At 48.4% G+C, this 24600-nt stretch overlaps 1 protein-coding gene across 6 annotated transcripts in view; it reads left to right on the forward strand.

The window, feature by feature from the left end:
• The window catches only part of B4GALNT1 (beta-1,4-N-acetyl-galactosaminyltransferase 1), a 183328-nt gene that overhangs the window by 111512 nt on the left and 47216 nt on the right, over positions 1–24600 (forward strand). For all 6 annotated transcript variants that reach the window (XM_029594918.1, XM_029594914.1, XM_029594917.1 and 3 more), the window contains 2 exons: positions 1618–1817; positions 20495–20668. In XM_029594918.1, coding sequence (XP_029450778.1) covers positions 1618–1817; positions 20495–20668 — 374 coding nt within the window. The remainder of the gene's footprint in view (positions 1–1617; positions 1818–20494; positions 20669–24600) is intronic.

Raw genomic sequence — 24600 nt, forward strand, 5'->3', positions numbered from 1 at the left:
CAGGATGGCTTGCATAAAGGCTTGGCCCTTAACACCCTGAAGGTTCAAGTTGCAACCCTTGCTAGTTACTGGGGACGAGTCAGTGGAGGGCCTTTGTCTTCCCATCCCGACATGTCCCGTTTTTTGAGGGAGTTAAGCATCTTCGTCCCCCTTTGCGGCGTCTGGAGCCTCTGTGGGACCTTAATTTGATCCTGGAATTCTTGGCAGCTCCAACCTTTCGGTCGCTGCATGCAGCTGCTTACCTTGAAGACAGTTTTTCTGATAGCAATCTGTTCAGCACGTCAGGTCTCCGAACTGCAGCCTCTTTCTTGCCATGAGCCTTTTCTGCGTCTGACTCACAGCTGTGAACTGTGTCCTCATTTTTGCCAAAAGTAGTTTTAGAGTTTCATATGAATCAGTCCATTTCCCTGCCCACCTTGGACAGGGATAGGGATGGAAATAAGTATAGTCTTTTGTGTTCCTTGGACGTCAAGCGACATTTACCACAGTACGTGGACTAAATCTGTCCAGAAGTCTGATCATCTGTTTGTACTCCATGGTGATGATAAGCAGGGAGCAACTGTGACACATGCAACAATAGCCCTTTGGGTTAAAGAAGTCATTACGGCCGCCTGTGTGGCTGCTGAGGTCCTTTGCTGATTAGACCGCATTCCATGAGGGCTCAGGTGGTGGGCGTAACTTTTTCGCCTGCCGAGATTTGCCAAGCAGCGATGTGGTCATCTTTGTACACCTTTTCCAAGCAATTCCACTTAGATGTTAGGGCTAGGGAGGATGCCGCATTTGCGCAGGTGGGATTAACTGAACCGCTGGCAGCCTTCCACCCCCTTCAGGATTAGCTATGGTACATCCCACTGGTGGGGATTGGCCTGCCTGAATGTAGAGGAAGGAGAAATTACTACTTACCTACCTTTCCTCTAATTAGGGCAGGCCAATCCCCGACCCGCCCTAGACTGCTAATGTTTGTTTTGGTTAGCCTTTTTGGGCAAACTTTGCAGAATGTGATTTCTGCTCTTCGTTGAAGACGGGTAAGTGGCTTATCTAGCCCTTTAGTTTAGTGAATATGTTACTTCTTTTGGCTGAGCTCAGTGCTCCCTTTAGGTTGGAAGCACGAGTGGTTGATTGTTAATGATATGGTGCTATCGCATGCGTTAAAGGCATTTTCGCATGCGTTAAGGGCCTATCGCATGCGTTAACGGGGCTTTTCACATGCGATAAGCCCTTAACGCATGCGAAAATGCCTTAGCTCATTTTCATAAATGACCCCCCAAGTTTGTTTGGTGGTGGATCATATTCAGAACAATTGAGGAAGTATTACGTTTGTCTAGCTCACTGTTACCAAATAGGCTCCATTTCTATTTCAAATTGCACTAAATCAGTCCTGGTTTCCCTCCATTTTGCAGACCTGTTGCTGCTTTTAGGGAAATCAGAACTACGAATTCATGCAGAACTAGATCAGCTTGTGCTGAGCAAAATGGAGCCAGTTAGGAATCCTAGGGTTATGGTGGTGAAGAGCTCTGTATATACCACAAATTAACGAAACATCACTGACTTCGTGTTGTTTTTTATATCCTCTGTCTCCCCCATCTTCTACTCCCTCACCTCCCTCCATCTCCAAAGATGCGTCTGGTCCGAAAATCCCTGTGCATCTTCCTGGCTGTCACGGTGTCCTTGGCCTTCCTTGTCTTCCATGTGTGGTCTCCAAAGCTGTACAGCATAGTGGACCGGGGAATCCCTGAGGATCTGCTGGACAGCAGTATTTTGGTCTCTTCCAAGAAGTATGCGCACCTCTCAGTTCGATTTAAGGAAGAGGTACTAAGGTAAGCCCACCCAGCTTCTCGCTCGATCCTCCCCCAGATAAGGTGACCTCTCGGCTTCATGGCATTGGGGATGGACAGCCTTGTTTTAACGCCCCCCCCCCCCCCCCCATCCCCTGGCCACTAAGAGTCCTCCTGCTTATATTTGAGGAACCACAACTGCAACTCCATTGAAGTTATGGGGCAAAACCAAGAGTGGCCTAGCCTGACCTACAAAGACACCCATTTAAGTGAACTTGTGACTGTCCTATCTGTTTTGCCTCTCTCACTGTTAGTCTTTGAAAAGCAAGCATGCTCACAGAAGGCAGGTTCGGGGGTGTCCACTAACCATGGATGTACAGGGCTCATGCCCCAAATGTATTGGCCAGTGTCCCAAATCTCACTCTGTTTACTGCTCTAGCCCCTTTTTCTTTGAGGCCCCCTGCAGGGAACAGGAAGGGAGGGGCTGTTTTCTGCTGCGCAATGTCTGTGCCATTCCCTTTCCTGCCCCCACAGGGGGGGCTGAATGTTGGGAGAGCTGAATGCTTGGGGTGGTGATATGGGAAAGGGGGTTAATGTTGGGGGAGGTGAGAAGGGGATGGCCCAGAATGAGGTGAATGTGGAAGAGATGAAGGAGGAGGTTGAATATTAAGGGAGCTTTAGGAAGGCTGAATGCTGGGGGGGAGGGGGGAGGCAGGAGAAGGGGAGGTGAATGTGGTTTCCTGCCCCATCTCCCTGGAATTAGCAGTGCAAATTTGGGCTGTTTGAAGTGATGAGAGAGAGCCCGGGTATGGGGTTGCATGAAAACCATCTGGGAGGAGGGGGGGATGTGTGTGGGGAAGAGCAGGAGCACAGTTACTTGGCGAAGGGGAGCAAAAGAGCTGGAGGGAGAGGATCTGTGCGAAAGAAAGGCAGATGTGGTGATGGAGGTGAAGAGAGCTAGAGATGGGGGACAGAAGTGGTGACGGAGGGTGTGTGTTAGAGATAGACAGAGGTGGTGAGGGGTGAAGAAGGGTAACAAGTGGAGAGAGTGATTGGAAGGCTTTGAGAGAGAGAAAGAGAGGTGATGTGGGGTTGGTGTGTGAGAGCCACAACAGGTGATGGGGAAGCGTGTATGATAGAGAGTGGGAGGGTGGGAGGGGACAGTATGCAAGGTGACAACTACAGGTAAGAGACTGATAGGGAGAAGTATGAAAGGGGCCATTTGAGGGCTGAAGGAGCGGGATGATGGAGCAGGGAGACAAACTGGAGGGGATGTGAGGAGGTGAGTGGAGTGAAATGGTTGACATGTGAGAAAGTCAGTGAGGGGATGATGAGGCGTGATGAGAGAGGGGTGTCTTAGATAGCAGGAGACTGATGGGGGAATCAGCCTATGGAGGGGAAGAGAGAGCTGTGTAAGTGAAGTGTTGGGACAGAGAGAACTGGAGAGTGAGATATGATGGACAGAAAAGAAGTGAGGTAGAAGGAAAGATGAGATAAGTGTGAGAGGATAGAAAAAGTATTAGGGAGAGGTTTAGAGACAGAGAAGAAAGAACTGAAGAAAAATTAGATGAAAGAGATATTGAGGAAGGGGATGAAGTGATGAAGACAGAACAAAAATAAAATGAGGTGTGCCTAGAAGAGGAGTTGGGAAAGACAGAGAAGAGGAAATCAGGAAAAAGAGACTAAGACCAATGCAAAAGAAATCTCACCCAGATAACAACATTTAGCGGTGCAGCAATCTGGTAGCTGTAGAGTAAACTGGATTCCCTGCAGGCTGTGATGGCCTTTATTGGATCAATGTAAGTATTATCCAAAAATGTTGTACATGATCTATTAAGTCCACATAGATCCCTTCTTTACATGTGAATAATGTCTCTGATGTGACATTAGGGGTAAGCATAAAAAAAATGTGTTTTCATTTTGGGAAATTTTTTAAATTTTTCGGTTTATATAATATTTTTTGTTTGGTTCATTTTTCAAACAACAACAAAAAATTTAACCACCCAGGCCCCAACCCCAAACAAAAACAGGCTTCCTAGAGGCCTTCCAATCCCCCTTCTGCCTTAAGCCAGCTGGGGCCTCCTTGGGTCCCTCCGACCCCCGCCCCTGCCCTTACAAAAGAAGACAAAGACCGCCCACCCGCCCTTTGAATAAATTGCCAGAGCCAAGGAGGTCCCTGGCCCCCACTTAATCCTTCCATGGGGACCCACCTGGTCCAAAGGACAAGAGTGATCCCCCATTTGCTCTTGCCCTGCTTCACGGTACATTTAAAAATGGCGCTGGCTGCATTGAGGTTCCGCCCCCCCTTTTTAGTTCAGTAAACACGATCAGCCCCCTCTTGAACGATGCTGCAAAAGCACAGGGCACTAGTGTTACTGAGATCTTGCCAGTCCTTCTGGGAACAATTTTAAACACTGGCACCTCCTACACTGGGATACACTATACCAGTTGAGTGACGAGCTGCCAGTTTATATCCAGGTTCTTTCACCAGTTTTATTCCCCCGGGGAGGCACTCCTTGTTTTCACGAAATTATTTAATCCTTCATCACCTCTCTCCTTATAGGAAAAAACGAATTGTATGCAGAAGACACAATAATTTTTACGCTGAAAATCACATTCCAGTTATGGAATTCTTGGCACATTTTGAAACCTTTTACTGGATCAGCTTTACAATTTATCTACAAAGCTTGCACATGAGGTTTGGAAAGCACAAAGGTTGCTTTGGCACTGGCCTCAGTGCAGCTGGTGTCACTTTCAAATATTGGTCAGATAAATGCCACAAGAAACAACTGTGAAAGGCAAACAAACACCGTACTTATATGTAATAGTATTCAGCATAAAGGGCCATCATATTAAGCACACACCTTCGTTTGCTTTACATATAATCACGGGTCCTGTCACGTCTATCCGGAAACTCCCATCACTTTTTACATTTTTTTTTTTGTGCAAGTAAAAATGTCACTTATCTCAAATCTGAAGCTGACACAAATCTTCCTTTCAAATGGCAGATGTAACAAATTGAACCCGTGAAAAATAATGCAGATTAAAAGGAAGTTCTTTAGCAACTGGTAGCGCCATACCCTGAAGCAGAGTTTTTTTTCACTCGAAACACGGCGCATGTCAGAAGGGACCGATGGAATTTGTTACATCTGTCATTTAAACGGAAGATTTGGATCAGCTTCAGATTTGAGATAAATGACATTTTTACTTGCACAAAAGAACATTAAAAAAATGATGGGAGTTTCCCGACAGACGTGACAGGACCGATGATTATATGTAAAGCAAACGAAGGTGTGTGCTTAATATGATTGTCCTTTATGCTGAATACTATTACATATAAGTACGATGTTTGTTTGTCACTTTCAAATATACCACGAGGCAGCGCACGAGTGAGTGCGGATTGCTCCTGCCTTTTGGACCAGGGAGATCCCTGTGAAAGAGATAAGTAGGGGCCAGGAACCTTCCCAGTCTTGGCATTTTTTTATCTGGGGGGGGGGGGGTTACAGTGTAGTCACAGAGGCTCGGGGAGGCCACAGCTGGGCTTGGCTAAGCCCAGCCGAGTAGGCCCTGGCCTCAAGTCTTCCTTTATGGGGCAGCAGGGGGCAGGGTCCACTCCAGCTGATTTTTGGGGGTCAAGAGTTGGGGTGGAAAACTTTGAGGAAAGCCATTTTTTTAACTAATACAAAAATACTCCAAAAATTTTTGTTGTTTATTTCCTTTTGTGAAAGGCCATTCCATTTGAAACAAACCAAAAATGGCGCTTTTTTTCAGGTCAGATGTGCAATTTGTTAAAAATGAGTGCACATTCCTCTGCAACATCTGAAGAAGAGACTTCTGTGGTTTTCAAAGTGCATTATTACTATTTTTAGATGATTTGTGCGCAGTAAACGTTTTCAGAAAACCAGCAGAATCTCAGTATCATTAATTTCCTGTGTTTTTACAAGGTCGTTCGTTGCAGGGGCTGATTGTGATTATTAAATTTAATTAGCAAAATGCTGAGAGGCCGAGCCCTTTCGGCCTGTATAATGAGTCTTTAAAGTATCTAGCAATGTCTCTGGCTAGCTTACAGCGAAGGCAACTTATTAACTTTAGAGGCAAAGTTCAGGTCTGCCTTGTACTGTTGGCACACATTGCATTCCTGAAGAATGTACCAACTTTTTGAGGGTGGGGGGTGGGGCTGGAAGAGGTTTTTAAGTCATTATTTCACTGCCTTCAGGAATTCTTTATTTAGAGGGTGGTGAGATGTGCTGATAGAGGCAGCTGTAGCTAAGGTGCTCAGTGCTTTCAGCAGAAAACCAGACAAGACTTTAAAAGATAAATAAATCAGCAACCCTAATGAGATAATTAGACCTAGGGCAAATGGGCTGATGCCTGACTCCAACAGGCTGATCAGCAGATTTGGTGTGGAGAAGAAATGTTGGGGGGGTTTTTTCCCCATGGTGCGGAAGAGTTGGCTTCAAATACTCAGTGATCACGTAATGAGAGGGTGACAGATGTGGAATTGGAACCTGGCTCCTCCCCACCTAACCCTGGACTTCTAACAGCGGAGCAGCACTGCCAGACTGTTACAGAGCATGGATCCTTAGGCCAAGGGGAAGTTGGTACCACCTGTGGGGGAGGAGCCCCACAGGTCCCCACCGTTGGCAGGCGAGGCTAATGGGAAGCCTGAGACCCCATTGACACTTCACTACTACCAGCCTCAGGTTGAGCCCTTGGGTACCGGGGCCGGCTGGATTTACGTGGGGCCTCAGGAGACAGAGTCCAGGTACAGATGTAGCTATTAGCAGGCAGGGTTGAGTAGAAGGCAAGAGCTGGCAAGGCAAGGCAGATGACGTGGCTGGAGGTCGGGTACAGGCGGAGGTCTTGGCAGGCAGCGTATCTTGGAGGTCAGGAACAAGCAGAGGTCAAGCCGGTCATAAGCAAGAATTCAGGAACGGGACTATCAGGAACACAAGTAGGAGCCGAGTAGCCAAGGTGAGGGCTTGCAGGAAGGCCTTGCCTCAAATAGTCTCGGGTCAAGGGAGAGGAGCCCTAGCACCCCTCATAGCGATTCCCTTTAATGATGTCAGAGGCCGCGCGTGCGCACGTGCCTAGGAGCACGGAGCATCCCTGCGGGACAGGGCACCACAGTGTCCAGGCTGAGGAGGAGCAGCAGCGTTGGAGGCCTGGTGGAGGCCCTGCGCGGAAGGAGCGCATGGCAGGGAAGGAGCAACTGAGCCCGTGGCCCGGCAGGAGCCCGGTGCGGGAAGAGCTTGGCGACTGCGGCGGTAGGTGGAGGGAGCAGGCTGCGGCCTACAGCGGCCGGTTCCCATAACACAGACCTCCTCCGAGAGGCTGATCTTACTATGCTCGTGCTGTGGGTGGGGATGGGAAGGCTTACAGACTACCAATGTGTTTTTGGGGGTTTTTTTTTTAATCTAGAAAAATTGTGTGCCATCACAGCCCTTTATTTTTATTTGAAACTATTGCTACAGAAAATACAGACTCTGCTACAGGATTTAGATGTTGTTTACTGTACAAGCAAAGTCCTTGAGGGTTTCAGTTAGCCCATAAAATCAGGATCTCTTTTCCTGGTAAATGAGATACGAGAACTGAGAAACTGCAGTAATGCAAACAACCCACCCATCTTTCTCTGGAAAGCATTGGCAAGGGGAGAGATAAGGAGAAAACAAGGAGCCCTTAAAGGTAGTAAAGCTTAGTGATACTGCAGGCTCCCTTGCAGCTGGGCTGGAACAAGTAGGTTACAAATTCCTAGCAGCCTAGCAGGTTGATGCTGGCAGGATGGTTGTGACTGGATACTGTCCAGCAAGAACACAAGACCTAGGCAGTTTGGGCAACAGCCTTATAAATGAAGCATGCCGTATCCCTCATTTCCCTCTCCTACCCATACATGTTTTGAACAACAACAACAACATGCACCCATTCCAGCTGTCTTTCACTCAGCTTCATGGAGTGGTTGAAATGGCCATAGCTTTATTTATTAGAGCACCTACAGGTGACAGTCTTGCTGACACCCTCACTGGCATATGGAAGGCGTAATAGACAGCAACTAAAATGTATTTATTTATTTCCAATATCTAAACCAAACTAGTGAGGTGGAGGCATGGAGTAAAAGCCGCATTGTGCTGAATGCCACTGCCTCACTTCAGCATGGCCACTTTTTTTTTTTTGCAGACTTCCCCACATCACCCCTACAGTGGTCTGAGTAACAGTATCGAACGTTGGTTAAACATAGCCGCCACTATCCTGGGCACCCCCCAATGGCACCTGAGCAAGCCCGATTAAGTGCCTCTCCTTTTAGTGCCAGTGAGGACATGGCTGGCTTCTGGGGTGTATGATCATTGCGGATGCACAGGGCGCCGTACACTAGAGGGCGACAGTGCCCCCTCCTGATGTAGCCTCTGCTCCCCCTCCCGCTAGGGGCCCATGCTGACAAAGAATAATTTGCTGCAATACCATTCCCCTATGGGCTGAAGAATTTTGGCTGCTGCCTCATCTCTCTCTGTTATGGTTGAGGGTGTTTTGGTGGATCCTTGGGTGCTGTGGGTGATGACCACGCCCACGGGGAGGAGCCCCGTGAGGAGCCACAGCACTGGACTAGACTCGTACACACAAAACACAGGATAGTTCTTTATTAGACAGCTTGAAGATATCCACCAGAGGTGGCAGTAGTGAGGCAGTCTGTAGTTGCAGTCTCAGGGACCTCGGCAGAGGGAGCCCTTCTCTCCTAGATGACGTCAGGAGGTTCCGCAGCAGGTCTCCCAGCGAGGAGATACTGTGGATGAGATAGACTGAGAGTTAGAGTACTCACTAGGTGTTTGCTGTTGATATGCGATTCCACCAGATATGTTGAAGAAGGCACAGGCACCGAGGCAGGGAGAGCAGGCCCTCGAGGAGCGAGTACCTGTTCCCTGTAAGGCACCTGAAATAAAGCAGAGGGCTCCCGAGGAGCGGTTACCCAGGTTAGCAGTTACCCCAAAGGGCAAAGAGAGAGAGCTTCCAGCAGCAGCATGGAAGTGGCAGAGTAGCGAGGACAAGAATGGATTCGAGTCCTTGCTAACTCAATGAGCTAGCAAACTAGTGAAGGTAATATACCTGGATGGCATGACAACAGCATGAGGGAATGCCCTCGAGGTTCGCGCCAATGGTGGCATTAATGGTGTAGCCTATACACTTATGCCTCTTCTCTTCATATTATTGTATTATCTAATCTGTTCAGTTATGCCTTCTATCGCTCCGGCTATCCTAGCCCTCCAGGTTAATACCCCTTGTTATATGTAACTTTCATTTCTTGTTATATGGTTGACTTTGTTACTCCCCTCATGTTATTTGTAAACCGATCTGATACGAATTTCTTTCATGAAGGTCGGTATATAAAAATGTTAAATAAATAAATAAATAAATTAAGATGTGGGGGGTGTATGCGCGCGCATGCATCCTAGTAGGTACCTGGGAGGAGCAATGGCGGGAGGCTGCACGATAGCCGTTCCGGGGACGCCGGAGAGGTCGGCTTGTAGACGCTGAGGTAGCCATCTTCCCCAGGTAAGCGGAAGGAGCCGAGAATAAGGTGAGGCAAACGGGGCGAAGCCATCTAGCACCGATGGACGCAACACTCTCCCCCTCCCCGTGTGTGGTCTGCAGGGGCTGAAAACCCAATGCTGTCCCCAGCGCCCCCATGGGGCCAAAGAGTGGCTGCTGTAGTTGCCACCCTCATGGCCCGCTGGCAAGATAGTAGTGCTGAGGCCTGGTGTTTTTAAACGCCTCCTCCTGCTGCTAGCATTTTCCTGTCCAGTATGGTTCAGTTTAAAGGTCAGTTGTTTGAACTGAGCGGGGCAGAGAAGTGCCAAAGGCAGGAGATATTTAAAAGCTCTGGGACTCTGCTGTTCTCTGCCAACAGGCCCGGCCAGGCCAAAACAGGTCAAGCAAGGGGCCTAGGGAACAAAAACCGGGGCTAGGAGGAAGAGAGAGAGGAGGCTACTGGGGTTGAGGGGTGAATGGGTAAGACAAATTGCTGGATGCGGGGGAGGTGAAGAGAGAGAGAGAGAGTCGAACCTACTAGGGCTGGGAAAGAGTTGCAGGATTGGAAGAATCGAGATGGGGAGCTGCTGTGGCTTGAAGGGATTGAAAGGAGTGGCTTAGGGGTGGGGGAAAGAGAAAGGGGACCTGCTGAGGCTGGCGAGATGGGTGGGAGGAAGTTCCCAGCAGGAGAAGAAGAGAGGGACTGGAGGGAGTGGGGGAAAAAGGAGTTGCTGTGTTTCTGGAGGAAGAGATGAGGGCTGCTGTGGCTTGAAAGAGGAGTAACTGGGGGGTGAGGCAAGAGAGATGGTGCTGCTGGGTCTGAGGGGAAGGACGGATGAGAGAGGCTGCTGGGGCTGAAGGGAAAGGGGGGCTCCTGGGGATGCGGGGGCTGGGAAAGAAGGCGCTGACAGGGTGGATTGTACAAAAGGTTTCATAGGGGGGGAGGGACTGCTGGGTTTCGGAGTGAAGAGGAGGATGCTTTGCCAGAGCTGCTACTGGTTGGTAGGTGTGGAGGGTGCCCAAGAACGAAGGTTCACTTATGGTACCTAACACTCTTGCACCAGCCCTGGAGAGAGAGGGAAGTAAAGAATACAGCAAGAAGAAATGGAAAATGGAATGGAGACCCTGGAAGACAATGGAAAGCAGAAATTTATTTATTTATTTATTTATTTATTTAAAAACTTTTCTATACCGTCGTTAAGTGATATACCATCACAGCGGTTTACAAATAGGCACATGAATAAATTTGAAATAGATTGTACTTTAACCAGAGGGTGCCAAATTTGTTCAGATACATGATTCAAAATATTATAAGCTATATGTAATGTGTATTGAAATTCCCTTTATGGGCTATCCATATATGCGATATACTGTAATTCTTTAACTTAATACTTAAGTGTGATAAAAATAAAAATAAAGAACACATATATGTTCTCTGGTGACTTTTGCCTGTGTGTATAAGTCCTTTTCTTGTTTCTTAGTACTACCTATTCCCCATTCTCACTTTGAAAAGCTTTTTTTGAAAAGCCATGTTTTGACCAACATTAGGAAAATAAAATGTCCAGACAACAAAGGGAGAAAGAAAGTATTTTATTTCAGTTTAGTGATTGGAATATGTCAGCTTTGGGAATGTGCCTCTCTGGTATTTGTATTTTGCACTTTATATTGCATGTGTTTTTTTGCACTACATGCAGAATCTGGCTTCTTGGGGTTTCCATTTGTTTTGTTTGCATGTTTATATTTCTAGTTTGTGGTAACATTGTGACCAGGGTGAGGGATTCTGCCAGCATGTAGGTTCTCTGTAGAGATCTGTAGCAGTCCAATTTGTTCTCTTTCCCAGCAGAAAGTTATTGATGTTCTAAGGCCTGGCATAATATTTGCAGTGCTGCCTTTACACAGATAGGCTTGATGTTAAAGACCTCTTATCACTCCCTCTACAACCCAAGTTCCTTTCTAAGGACTCTTATCTCGTATCTCTCTTATCTCTTCCCCACTATTCAGTCTCCCAGTATGAGCCCCTGCTGCCCTGTCATCCCCACTATCTCAATTCCAGCTCTCTTCCTCTGTTTTACTTACCCTCATGTAAGGAAAAGATGTAACACTTGTAAAGGAATGGGGGAAAAAAAGAGCATCATCTGGAAAGATATGTGCACTAATGTTCATAGAATGAATAATAAAGTCCCAGATCTAGAGGCAGTCATGGTTGAGGCTGACTTGGATGTAGTAGCTGTCGCTGATACCTGGTACACAGAAAAAATGACTGGGATATAGTTATACTGGGCTATAATCTATTCAGGAAGGACAGGGTAGAAAGAAAGGGAGGAGGATTGGCACTATATATAAACTTAATATTAAGGTAACAGAACTACAGGGCTTACTAGGCAAGGAAGAGGCACTGCAGGTTAATCTGAAAAGAGGGAGTGAAATTTTTTTTTTATATTGGTGGAATATGGTGGAATTTATATTTACCAGATAATTTCCTTTCCTTTAGTCCTAGCAGGCCAGTCCACACCTGCGGAATTCCCCTGCTTGCCAGTAGGTGGAGGCAGAGAACTTTCTCCATGTTCTTTTTTTTTTTTGCTTCTGTCACTCACGCTATTTATCCTGGGATAGCTGGGAGGTTCCTCAGAAGCCTCTTGCCCTAGCCTATTAGGTTGATGCATATCTCTCATTTTTTTTTTTAAACCCTCCCCCTTTTTTTTCTTTCGGAAGGGTACTTGGCACTAAAGGAAAGGAAATTATCTGGTAAGTATAAATTTCACCTTCCTTTTCGTTGTACCTGAGCAGTAACTAATTCGGGCAGGCTGAGGCCTTAGAGGCCCCCAGCACTACTTTTCTAAATTTGAGATCCTTTTCTACCTGCAGGTCTAGCCTGTAAAGGTTTGTGAACGTACCCCAGGAGGACCATGTGGCTGCCCTACAAATATCCTATGGGGTTGCAGCCCTACTCCCTCCGCCCACGAGGTTGCTTGAGCTCTAGTATAGAGTGGGCGCACAAGGCCCTCGGGGCCTGCTTCCCCTGCACGATATACGGTGCCGCTATCAGTTCCCTAATCCAGCATGCAAGCAAGGGCTTAGAAGCTACCTGGCCCCTTCTCTGACTTTCCAACAGGACAAACAATCCATCTGACCTCCTAAATTCATTGATGAACTTTAAATATTGTAGCAGCGTCCTTCGGATGTCTAACGGGTGAGGGCTGCCCCCTGCCTGTCCTCCTCCTGATTTGTATGAAACTCTGACAGCCCCTTAGGTAAGAAGGATGGAACAGGTCGAGTAACTCCCCTGTCCTTTTGATTCGACTGGTAGGGCTCCCTACAGGACAAAGCCTGGATCTGTGAAACCCTTCGGGCTCATCATATCGCCACCAGAAAGTGAGGTCCTTTAATGTTGCCCCTGCAAATGGTTCAAAGGGTGCCTTAGACAAGGCCCTAAGGACCACATTAAGGTCCCACGTGGGTATTACCTGGCGCTTTGGAGGCTGCATGTGTTTTACTGCCCTCAAGAAATGTGCCATGTCAGGGTGAGCCCCTTGGGAGCCTCTCTGCACCTGACCCCTAAGACAGGCTAATGCTGCCACCTGCACTTGAGAATTTAGGGCTAACCCTTTCTCTAGATTTCCCTTGTTTTCGCTGTTTCTGGGGAGACTTTTCTTCCCCTGCACCACCCCTCAAAAACCTTCCAGACCCTACCACACGCCCGGGAAGATAAGAGTGTCTCCAGGATCTTTGTAGGTGGCTACTGCTGCCTTTGAATAGCCTTTTTTCTCTAACCTGTCCCTCTCAAGAGCCAGGCTATAAGATAATAACGATCTGACTTTCCTCACTTGACTGGGCCCTGCCTGAGCAGTTTCTCGGCTTTCCCTAGCTTTAGAGGTGCACCCCTGCTCAGCCTCACTAGGTCTGCATACCACGACCTTCTGGGCCAGTCTGGGGCCACCAGAATGATCCAGTCCCCGTAATCTGCTTTCCTCAGTACTCTCGCTATTAAGGCCCATGGCGGAATTATATACAGCAGCTGCTCCACCGGCCGTGGTTGGACTAGGGCATCTTCTCCTTTTGAACACCGTTCCTGTTGCTTGCTAAAAAATTGTTCTGCCTTGGCATTTCTTTCTGTTGTCATCAAGTCCCATTCTGGCCTTCCCCACCTCCCTATCACTCTTGAAAACGCTTCTTCCACTAATTCGCTGATGATCCGTTAATGGCGCCATACCACCAGGTGTCGGCACTTAGGGAGGCCACCCTCCACCACCACCGGGCACCCTGAAATAACATTGCAGCCATAAGAAAAAATTGGGAAGGGAAGAGAATTCATCTGAAATGAGAGGGAAGCGCGAGGAGAGAGTCCCGATCGCTAGACACGCCCCCCTGACGTCGCTGATAACGCCGATGATCCGTTAACGGTGCCAAACCGCCATGCGTCGCGTGCTGAAGGGGGCGCGACAAAGGGGTGCACCCCTTTGTGCAATCCGAGGTACTGGATATATTTAAACACTTAAAAATTAATCTGTGCGAATGGTTATCTCTCTATTAATATTAATGTGTCTGTAACCTTTACCATGTTTGTAAACCGTTACGATGGCTTTAAAATGAAGCCGAATGATGGTATATAAAACCTGATTGATAAATAAATAAATAAAATTCCCATTCTCTGTGGTCTAGCCTGCTGAGGTAGTCTGCCTGTGTGTTCTCCTTCCCTGCTATGTAGCTGGCTGTTAACCCCACCAGGTTTCTTTCTGCCCAGCTCATTAGCTGTTCTGCTTCTTCCTCTAACTGCCAACTTCGCATCCCTCCTTGCCTGTTTAAATAGGACACTGCTCTGGTGCCGTCAGAAAGGACTCCTACCGGTTTAGTTCTGACCCTGGGGCTTAGGTATTTGCGCGCCAGCCTTACTGCTCTCAGCTCCAACTGGTTCGTTGAGGCCTCCCCCTCCTTGGCTGACCATCTGCCCTGCACCACCTGTTCTTCGCAATGCGCCTCCCAGCCTAACCTGCTGGCATCTGTCGCTAACGTCACCCAGTCTGGCGGAACTAGGCTGAGCCCTGCTAATAAGTTGCTTTCTAATAGCCACCACCGTAGGCTGGCTCTGGCCTTGGAGGTGAGCCTGAGCCTCCCTCCATATCTTCATGTGCTGGGTTTCCATCTTGAGAGCAATGCTCTCTGTAGTGGGTGCATATGAGCCTTTGCCCATGGGACTACCTCTGTGGTCGCTGCCATCTTGCTGCTGGTTTCCTGCTCCCTAGAAGTTTCCTCATCTGGTAACTCAGTTTATCTGCCCTTTTCTGCATCAAAAACACCTTTACCTGCTTGGTGTCGAACTAGGCCCCAGGGACACTAACCTTTGGGAAGGCTGTAAACTGCTTTTGGCCTTGTTTACTACCCAACCTAACTCCTCGAGGAGTGCCCTCACACTCCTTGTGAAACTGCTGCTCTCCTCCTCTGACCTGGCTCTGTTCAGCCAATCGTCCAGATGTGGGTGCACTGGAATACCCTCCTTCCTTAGTCTTGCTGCCACTACTACCATCATCTTCATAAAGGTTCTTAGTGCTGTGGCTAGACCAAATGGCAGTACTTTGAACTGATAATGGTTCCCCAGTACTGCAAACCTCAGGTATCTGCAGTGCGATTCTCTGAAGGAGATATGCAAATATGCTTCTGCTCAGTCCAGCATAGTGAGAAATTCGCCTTTTCTGACTGCCTCAATGACTGACCTCAATGTTTCCATTCCTCTCACCTTGAGGACTCTGTTCACCTTTTCAAGTCTAATGCTGGGCGGAACGCCCCTTCTTTTTTTGGGTACTACAAAGTATAGGGAGTAGCAACCTGTGCTCCTCTCTGGGACTGGAACTGGTACTATTGCTACTAGTGCCACCAGTTTGTCTAGGGTCATTCTGATTGCCTCACTTTTCCCCTGCAATCTGCAGGGGGACTCCAAAACGAATTCTGGCATTGTGGTAGCCAAATTCAGAGAGTACCCTAGGTGGATCACCTCCAGGACCCACCTGCCCCTGGTGACTCGGGCCTACTCCTTGAAAAATAGTGTTAGGCGACTGCCCACTGGAGGAGGTTCAGGGTGGGCCCCCCGACCATCACTTAGCCCCTTTAACCCTCTCCCCCCCGGAGCTCTGGGGGGTTTATCTGTAACCCAGCCCTGTGCTTCTCAAAAGGGCTGTCTCAGCTGGGGCCTAACTCTCTGACTAACCGGGACTCTCACTTGCCTAAAGCCTCTAAATTATTTGATCTTTTGTTTAAAGGGCCTTAAGGGACCTTTGGGCCTATCCTCCGGGAGTCTCTGTGACTTTGAATCTACCAGGCTCTTCATTAGGTCGTCTAAGTCTTCCCCCAAAGCGGAGATGTCCTTTGAAGGGCAGGACGCTTTACCTTTGTTTCGAGGGTGCATCCACCACCCAATGCCTGAGCCACAAAAACCTCCTTGCCACCACCACCACCACCAGCAATGCCATCTGTTTGGCTGAGGTTCTAATGAGATCATAGCATGTTTCTGCCGGAAAGGCCATCCCTTGCTTTGCTCTGGCCATCCTATCCCCTGGGCTTTCTCCTATCCCTAACGTTTCTTCCTGGAGCTGCCGGAGCCATTTGACCAATGCCCTGGCTACATAGCTCCCACATCCCGCTGCTTGTAAAGACAAACTGGCTGTCTCAAATGCTTTCTTCAAAAAGGCGTCTACCTTTCTATCCTGAGCGTCTCTTAAGGAGGTGCCTCCTTCCTCCGGTATAGTCGTCCTCTTTTGACACTGCTGCCACTGGGGCATCTACTTTTGGGACTTTTAGTAACCTGCCTCCCCCCTCCCCCCTGTTGTAGTGGGTAGAAAGAGGTCATTAGGGATCTCGCTTTCAGGGCTGAATCAGGCGTGACCCGGTCTCCCTCAAGCATTTCCTCTATAGCAGGGTAGAGGGGAAAGGCTCTTGCTGATTCTCCTTATACCTCTCAGTTTTGGGTCCCCTTGCACGCTCAACTTCCTCCTCACTTTCCTTGCCTGACTCCTGCAGGCTTAAGGCTTGTATAACCTTTACTACGAGGAGGCTCAGTTCTTCCTTCCTAAACAGTCTCACTGCTACATCTCCTTCTTCGCTCCCCTACGCCTCCACGGGAGCTTCCTCTGGGAGTTCCAAATCCCCTGCATCACTCTCCCAACCACCAGGGAAGGGCGGGAGGGGTGGGGGGGGCGGCAGGAGAGTTCCCTCTGTTCTAGGTTTCTTTAAACCTGGCGTGTGTCGAGAGCCCAATGGGGAACTACTTCCAGGGGGGGGGGGGGGGGGCTTCTAATGTAGCCACTTTGGCTTTCATTTCTTTATAGGCCTGGTGCATTAGCAAGATAAATTCTGTAGAAAACTCAGTTTCCTGCATTGTGCCTTGCCCTCTTCCCTCTAGGGCTTCTCTCTCTCTAACTCTTAGCCTGCCTGCACCTCGCTGCATCCCTCCACCATGGGCAGTCTGCCCGATCAAGCTGCCCTCGCGGCTCCCTCTGAGCCGGTGTTGGTGACACAACTGCTTGCAGCCCCTCCCCTCCCCTCCTCGCTTGATCGCTGCTCTCTGTTTTCTGGCAATTCACAGCCGTCACAGCAGGGGCAAAAGGAGACTAGGATGGATCTCCTCCTTCTCGTCCCACATTGCGCGCATTTCCGGCCCCTCTCAGCCATGCGCCTTGCCGCTGGAGGGGGAGAAGCCTGTGTTCCCGCCGCTGTGGCTAAGGACGCCGAACCCCTCCCTACGATCGTGTGCCTCCCCCTCCTGGAACTGCCCTCTGTAGACTGCAGTTTGCTTAGGACTACTCCAGGGGAGGGGGGTTCAAAAGGTGAGGAGGATTGTAGAGCTGAGCAGTTGTGTGTTTTTTTTTTCTGCTGTCATATTTCTATGCTACTTTCTTTCCATCTTGGAAAGGGAGGTGGTGGCGCGCGAGGGCCCTGCTCGCATAAATCCAGCCAGATTTACGTGCGCAGGGCATTTAAAATCCGGCCGAGTATCGGCATAAATCTCCCTCTCTCAAATGATTTCACTGATAATAACGCTTTATATAGAATTCACAGTTCTACATTTCCTGCCCCTAAACTAGGTTACATAATTGTCAAAATGTATATGATTAGCTTTCTATTATAAACAATTAATCTGAATGGTCATTATGTAGATTCACCCTTGCATGCTAATGGGCCTGCAATTAACTACATTGTCAGTTTGACCTTGTTGATTCTAAACATAGTTTCTGTTGCCCTGAAGCCCAATTCTTTTTGATAATACAGCATTGTCTATTTAGCCTGTAGCGTGTTTGTCCAGCAAAAGCAAAGCACAACATTTGAAGCAGAAATATTATACAATACTTATTAGCAATTATAAAGTTCTTTTGAATGAAAGTCAAAAAACTTGGGAGAACAAGAATACAGTCTTCTTGTGTGAGATGTCATAAAGTGTTTCACAGCCTTCTCACTGTTCTTTATTACAAGTTATGCCTATGATAGGGCCTGTGAGCACCACAACATTACTCTATTCCAGCCCTTACCCTCCTGTCCTGGAGGAGAGGGGTGACACCGGAGCACACAACAGAAGCAAAGAAACGCCACTGCTCCCTAATCAAGCTCCTCTCTTCCTATCATTCAGGAACTTGAGGGGAGAAGGTCAGCCCAGAGCAGAGCAAAGAAGGTTATGCCATATACCTTCTGCTCTGTGGCCCCTTGTCCGGGAGGGCGAAGGGAATAACAGCACCAACAGTGCCTAGGGGTGAAAAAAAATCCTAAATCTGATACTGACCGTAAGTCCAAAGATGCAGAGGAGAGGGGTGAATGTGGGGGAGGGGGGAGGGATTTGGGACTGGCTGTCATGGAGTCATGTGGTAACCCTACCTGTCAATCCTGCTATTAGGAGTCAGGAAGACAGACAGAGCAAATGTGAAGACTCCAGGTGGTGTTTCTGAACGACACTGTGTCTAGAGCCAGAGGAATGCTTGGGGGCAAAGGGAGAAGCAAAACCAGCAGAAATAAATAAGCCTGGCTCTACAATATGCCAGAGAAAGGGCTTTTCCATTGCTGGTCCCTTTATCCTCCCACCTGCGCATCACTGAGAGCCCGAAAGAATTCAGGAAAGAATTAAAAACCTTTATGTTCCTGGATGATTTAAAAAAACTTGCCTCTTGATTGTCCTTATATGTAATTGCAAGTCTCAGTCTTTATAGACAGAATGGGACTAAATCATTTAAAAAAAAATTTTAAGTTTGTCTAAGCGTTTTGGATTTATTTTAGTTATTGCTGTTCGTATGGATTGGTCTTGATTGATTGTATTTTATTATATGTAACTATTGTTTGCTGCCCCCCGAACCTTGGAGGGTGCAGGTTAGAAATAATTTTTTTAAAATAAAATAAATACATTTTATTGCCCCTATATAGGGTTGTTGGTGGGACCTTTGCTGAAATACCGTGCCCGGTTGTAGAGGTCATACCAATGGAAGGATATAGACAGGTTGGAGGTGGTTCAGATAACATGGTTGCTACATATGGAGGAGGTTGATGGGTGTCTGCCTGGGGCGTCAAGGCAAGGGGACACCAGCAACACAGTAAAGCAGGGCAAACTGTGCACCAGCTGCCCCCATTCGTATTTCTCCCTCAATGTGTGTGCAGACTCCTTAGGCCCGCCAGCAGTGGCCCAGCCTGTTGCAGCGTGGGGGCTGGAGCAGCACAGCCGGCCATGAGGGGAAGGGTGCCACTGATCATCCCTTTTCTGGAGTGCCATTCTTCCCCAGTGACCATCCAGAGAGAGTCTACCAAAATGGTAAAGGATATGCAACAGATGCTGTCTGACATGAGGCTTAGGGATCTAAATATGAGAAAGGACAGACGAGGTGGGGTTATATGATGCAAAGGTTTAAATCACGGTTTAGAACAGGGATGGCAAACTCTAGTCCTCGAGTGCCACAAACAGGCCAGGTTTTCAGGATATCCACAAGGAATATGCTTGGGATAGATTTGCATACAATGGAGGCAGTGCATACAAATCTTTCTCATGCATATTCATTGTAGATATCCTGAAAACCTGGCATGTTTGTGGAGTTCCCCATCACTGGCGTAGAACAAAAGGTCACAATAAGAGGCTTCAGGAAGGTAGACTCTGGAGCAACATCTGAAAATATTTCTTCATGTAAGGGTGGGGTAGGCATAGAAGAGACTCCTGGAGGTGATGGTTAAGATGAAAACAGTAACAGAATTCAAAAAAGTGTGGGTTAAGCACGGAGGATCCCTAGTGGCAAAGAGGATGATGAGGAAGCAATTGGGGGTAACCTGCAGAGAGCTGCAGTTAAAACCCAAAACAGCAGCATCGGGCCTCCAAGAAAGCATTAGGATAACATGCACAGAGCAGCAATTACAAGCCTAAACAGTAGTGCTACAACAGCATCAGGCCTCCAAGAAGACTGGGGTGATCTGCAAGGAGGGATCATGGTTAAAACCCAAACTTCAGTGAGCATGGAGGAGGGAGGCTGAATTTTTTTACAACACCCTCACTAATGCTGGTGGCTGTGGGGATTAGTTGATAAGACCTAGAAGGGGGCCTGGGTGTTGGCTTAAGAATCATGACAAGGCCTGAAATGGTCTATCAGCAGAGGTGGTGGAGACCATCACTCGTGGATTTTGTGTACGCTTGGGATGGATATGCAGGGCAGCAGTAGGAAAAGGGTTGAGAGGTCAGATAAGACCTGCCGGGAGAGAAGTGTTTTGTGTTGGGTTGCATATGGGAATTTGTAGGTACATCTACCCAAAGTGGACAACTCTCAGCTTCTTGATTTAGATGGGCCATTTTGTTTTTTTATCGGCCGTCATTTACTATGTTAATCTGATTGTTATGTCATGTACTTCACTGTAACATGGTAGATGGCGACAGAAAAAAAAATAGCCAACTGAGCCATCTGGTCTACCCATTTATTCCTGTCCACACTGTGAAGGAAATAACCCAACTACCAGGCGTATGGGCCTTATCTGCCATCGCATTCTGTTTCTGCGATCTTTTGAATACGTCTTGAGAGAGAAACCATAATTTAAAAAAAAAAAAGTTTTTACTGGCTATTCAGTCCTGGGCAAAACTGGATCATTAATGATTAAACTGCTATTGCCTTAACAGTGCTGTAAAGTCACTAAGAAATACTGCTTTATAAAACAGGTATAAAGAGCTTTTCTTTCTGTCATCTTGTATTCAATAAACCCAGGTTACTCCCAAAGAATTCCTGCAGCTGTGAGTTGGAGTCGAGTCTGAGCTTCCCGCTGCAGACACAGCTCTTAGGCGATTCATACGTCATCCAGCTTTCAGAGGACATTGCCTCCTCTGATTTGGCAGAACTCACTCTCTTGCGGGAACAGGAATACCAAAACCACAGATTACGGTAAGAAGGGATGATGGGAGGTGGGGTGGGGTGGGGCTCCAGGCCATCAGGGGCAGGCTGAGTCAGTCCTGGTTTTACACTCTCTGAACTGCGGGATTTGGGCTTCCAGGTTCTCTAAGAGAAGCAGAGCTGCTGTATGACACAGAATATACTGAATCCCACTAGGAAGGTGGAAGGTGTTCTCAGGAATGTCTTCTCTGTCTTCCATATGCAAAGTAAAAACTGGGGATTTCCAACATACAAAGAGCCTGAAAACCTGACTACGAGATCAGCCTTCAGAGACCCCACATAAGCATTGGGGTAGATTTTAAAAAGGTGCGCGCGGGCTTACATCCTTTATGGATGAACAGTCTCACCAGTTCCTGTGCTGAAGGGAGGCCAGGTAGAGCCACAAAGCGAGCCATTTTTGAAAACTGGTCCACTGTGATCCAAATGGTGTTACTGCCGCTAGAAGGAGGAAGATCCACTATGAAATCAATGGCGATGTGTGTCCACGGTTCACTGGGCGCGGGAAGTGGCTGCAAGAGACCCGTCGGCGGCTTCTGACGGGCATAGGTGGGCCACGACTCCACATACACTTGAGCATCCTTCTTCATGGCCACCAGTAGAACCTCTGAAGTGAGGAAAGGGTTCTGGCTTGACCTGGGTGGCCCACTAGCAGGGAATCATGTGCCCATTGAAGGATCTTTCTATGAAGTGGACAGGGAACCACCGTCTTCCCAGGTGGTATGGTGAACGTGGCGGAGAGAACTTTGTCTGGATTGATGATGTGACGCGGAACATCCAGGACATCCTCAGTGGTAAAGGACCAGGAAAGAGCGTCGGCTCGAGTGTTCTTGTTGGCTGTCCGGTACCATAGCAAGAAATTGAACAGAGTAAAAAAGAGAGAGACCAATAGGCCTGCCAGTGATTAATGCATTGTGCATGAATCAGGTACTCAAGGTTCTTGTGGTCAGTATATACCGTGACCTGGTGCTGAGCCCCTTCGAGCCAGGGACGCCACTCTTCAAAGGCGAGCTTAATTGCCAATAATTCTTTGTCCCTGATTCCATAATTGTGCTCTGCAGATGAGAAGCGGCGAGAGAAAAATGAGCAAGGATGCAAGGTGTGATTGGCAGAATGCTGTCTCAGGACCGCATGAACTCCGACGTCGGATGCGACAACTTCGACAATGAAAAGTCGTCAGGGATCCGGGTGGCATAAGCACGGTTCTCTAAGGAATGCGTCCTTAAGTTTTTGAAAAGCCAACATGGCCTCGGGTGACCACTGCGAGGAATTGGCTCCCTTGCGGGTCATGGCTGTGAGAGGGGTAGTCAGTGTGGAATGAATGACCGGTAATAATTAGTAAATCCCAGGAATCTACGGAGCACCTTGAGGCCCGTTGGTTGGGGCCAATCCTGGATGTGCTTGATCTTTTGGGGGTCCATCTGGAACCCCTGACTCGAGACCACGTAACCGAGAAAAGGAACAGTCTTTTGTTCGAAGGAACATTTCTCTAGCTTGGCATATAAGCGATTGTCCCTTAGGCGCTGAAGGACGTTACAGACATCTCGGCGATGATTCTGGAGGTCTCGTGAGAATACCAGGATGTCATCTAGATAGACTATGACGCACTGGTAGAGCATGTCTCTGAATACCTCATTCATCATATTCTGGAACACCGCTGGGGCGTTACAAAGACCGAAGGGCATTACCAGGTATTAGAAATGGCTGTCACGGGTGTTAAAAGCGGTTTTCCATTTGTCGCTCTGGCATATCCGGACCAGATTGTAGGCCCCCCTCAGGTCCAATTTGGAAAATATTTTGGCCCCCTGGAGCCTATCAAACAGTTCAGAGATTAGTGGCAAGGGGTATTGGTTTTTCTGGGTAATTTTGTTTAAGCCGCGGTAATCTATACACGGCCGGAGGGAACTGTCCTTTTTCCCCACGAAAAAGAATTCCGCTCCAGCGGGAGACTTGGAAGGCCGAATGAAGCCTTTTGCTAGATTCTCTTGTATGTGGTCTGACATGGCCTTAGTTTCTGTTAGCAAAAGTGGGTACACCCTTTCGCGAGGAGGTTCTGAGTTCGGAAGCAAATTTATTGCACAATCAAAAGAGTGATGAGGTGGTAAGGTGTCCACAGCTTTCTTCGAAAATACATTGGTGTAAGCAGAGTACTGCAGCGGGAGTCCTGGGAGAGACATTGTGGTAGTTAAGCAAGGCATGGGTGACACGACTTCCAAGCAATCCTTATGACAAGAGCTGCCCCATTGGGATAGGTGTAATGTGTTCCAGTCAAATTGCGGAGTGTGAAGTTTCAACCACGGTAGTCCAAGAACCACTGGATGGATGGCTTTGTCCAGAACCAGAAAAGAGATGGTCTCCATGTGCATGGATCCGGTATGAAGTTGGATGGGGACTATGGAACAGGTAGCTTCACCAGGTAACGGCTCACCGTGGATAGAGGAGAGCAACAATGGCGTGGGTGTGCAGACTGTGGGGATCCGGAGATGCTCCACCAGCTGTCGGAGAAAAAAGTTACCACCAGCCCCGGAATCCACTAAGGCCAGGGTGTGAAATTCCAGGGTACCTGAGTTAATGGAAACAGGTAACATTAATGGAGGAGAGGCTGATGTCAGGCCTAGGAGAATTCCTCCGGCAGAATCTACGCCTGGGAGTTTCCCGAACAGAGTGGGCAAGCAGGTACCGCATGTCCGGGCTGACCACAATACATACATAGGCCTGAACGTAGGCGGCGACGCTTTTCCTTCGAGGATAAGTGGCTGCGACCCATCTGCATCGGTTCCTCTTCATCAGTATCTTGCGGAGCAGCAGTCTTCGTAGAAGGTGCTGGGTGGATGCGGGGAGTACCAGTAGTCAACCTCATGGGTCCTCTGGTCTCATGCAAGCATTCATGAAGATGGTGGTCAATGCGGCCTGCGAGGTCCACGAGAGCATCCAAGGTGTCAGGAAGTTCTCGAGCTGCTAGCTCATCTTTGATGTGCGGACTCAGGCCCTCGAGGAATATCGCAGTCAGGCAGCTCAAATCCCACTGCAGCTCAGACGCAAGGGTCCTAAACTCGATGATGTAGTCGGTGAGGGATCTGGAACTTTGATGCAGGTGCAGTAGTGTGGAACCGGTGATAGCCTTTCGAGCGGGATCATCAAAGAGGGCGAGGAAGCCCAGTAGATCCTGGAGGATCAGGTCCACTCGCTCCCACAGGGGTGACGCCCAGGCCAATGCTCGTCCTTCCAGAAGGGATAGAATGTATGTTGTTTTGGTAGCCATGTCAGGAAAGTATGCAGGTTGTAAGGAAAAGGGCATTTTGCACTGATTCAAGAAGCCCCTCAAGACAAGGGATCACCTGAAAAACAAGGAATGCCGGCAGGGGCACTGGTGGCCGAAACGGAGGCATCTGTGGAGCTGGGCTCAGCTTGGTAGATGTCGAGGCAGTGTCCAGCCAGTTATTTAAAATATTTATGGAATTAGTCAAACTCTCCAAAGCTTTCTGCTGGTTTGAAATTCGCTGGGCCAGGCCAAAATCTGTGCCGGGTCTATGGACTTGGCAATCTTTTAGGATTTGTAAGTATGTGAGCCCTTTGGCCGAGGTGAGAGGTGGTACCGCCCAGGGGAGGAACCCCACTGAGCCTCACCGTCGGGAGGCGGAGTCTCAGCTGCGAGATGTTATACAGCAGAGGTAGAAAGGAGAAAGAGAGGGTGATCCCTGGAGGCGGGTCACGGGGCAACAGCACAGATGCTGGCATCAGATTCAACTCCGAGGACAGGAGTCAGGCAAAAGATGCAGTACTACCCGAGGAGCATGGGATGCCGAGTGATAGTTACAGTCACTGAAGTTACACGGGGTCAGTAGAGATGGTACACTAGAGGGTTCCTCGGTGGGAGGTCATGGTAGTGGTCCACATAGCGGGGTACATCGGCGAGGGTTCCTCTG

This window comes from Rhinatrema bivittatum, chromosome 3 (genome assembly GCF_901001135.1).
Source record: "Rhinatrema bivittatum chromosome 3, aRhiBiv1.1, whole genome shotgun sequence".
NCBI lineage: Eukaryota > Metazoa > Chordata > Amphibia > Gymnophiona > Rhinatrematidae > Rhinatrema > Rhinatrema bivittatum.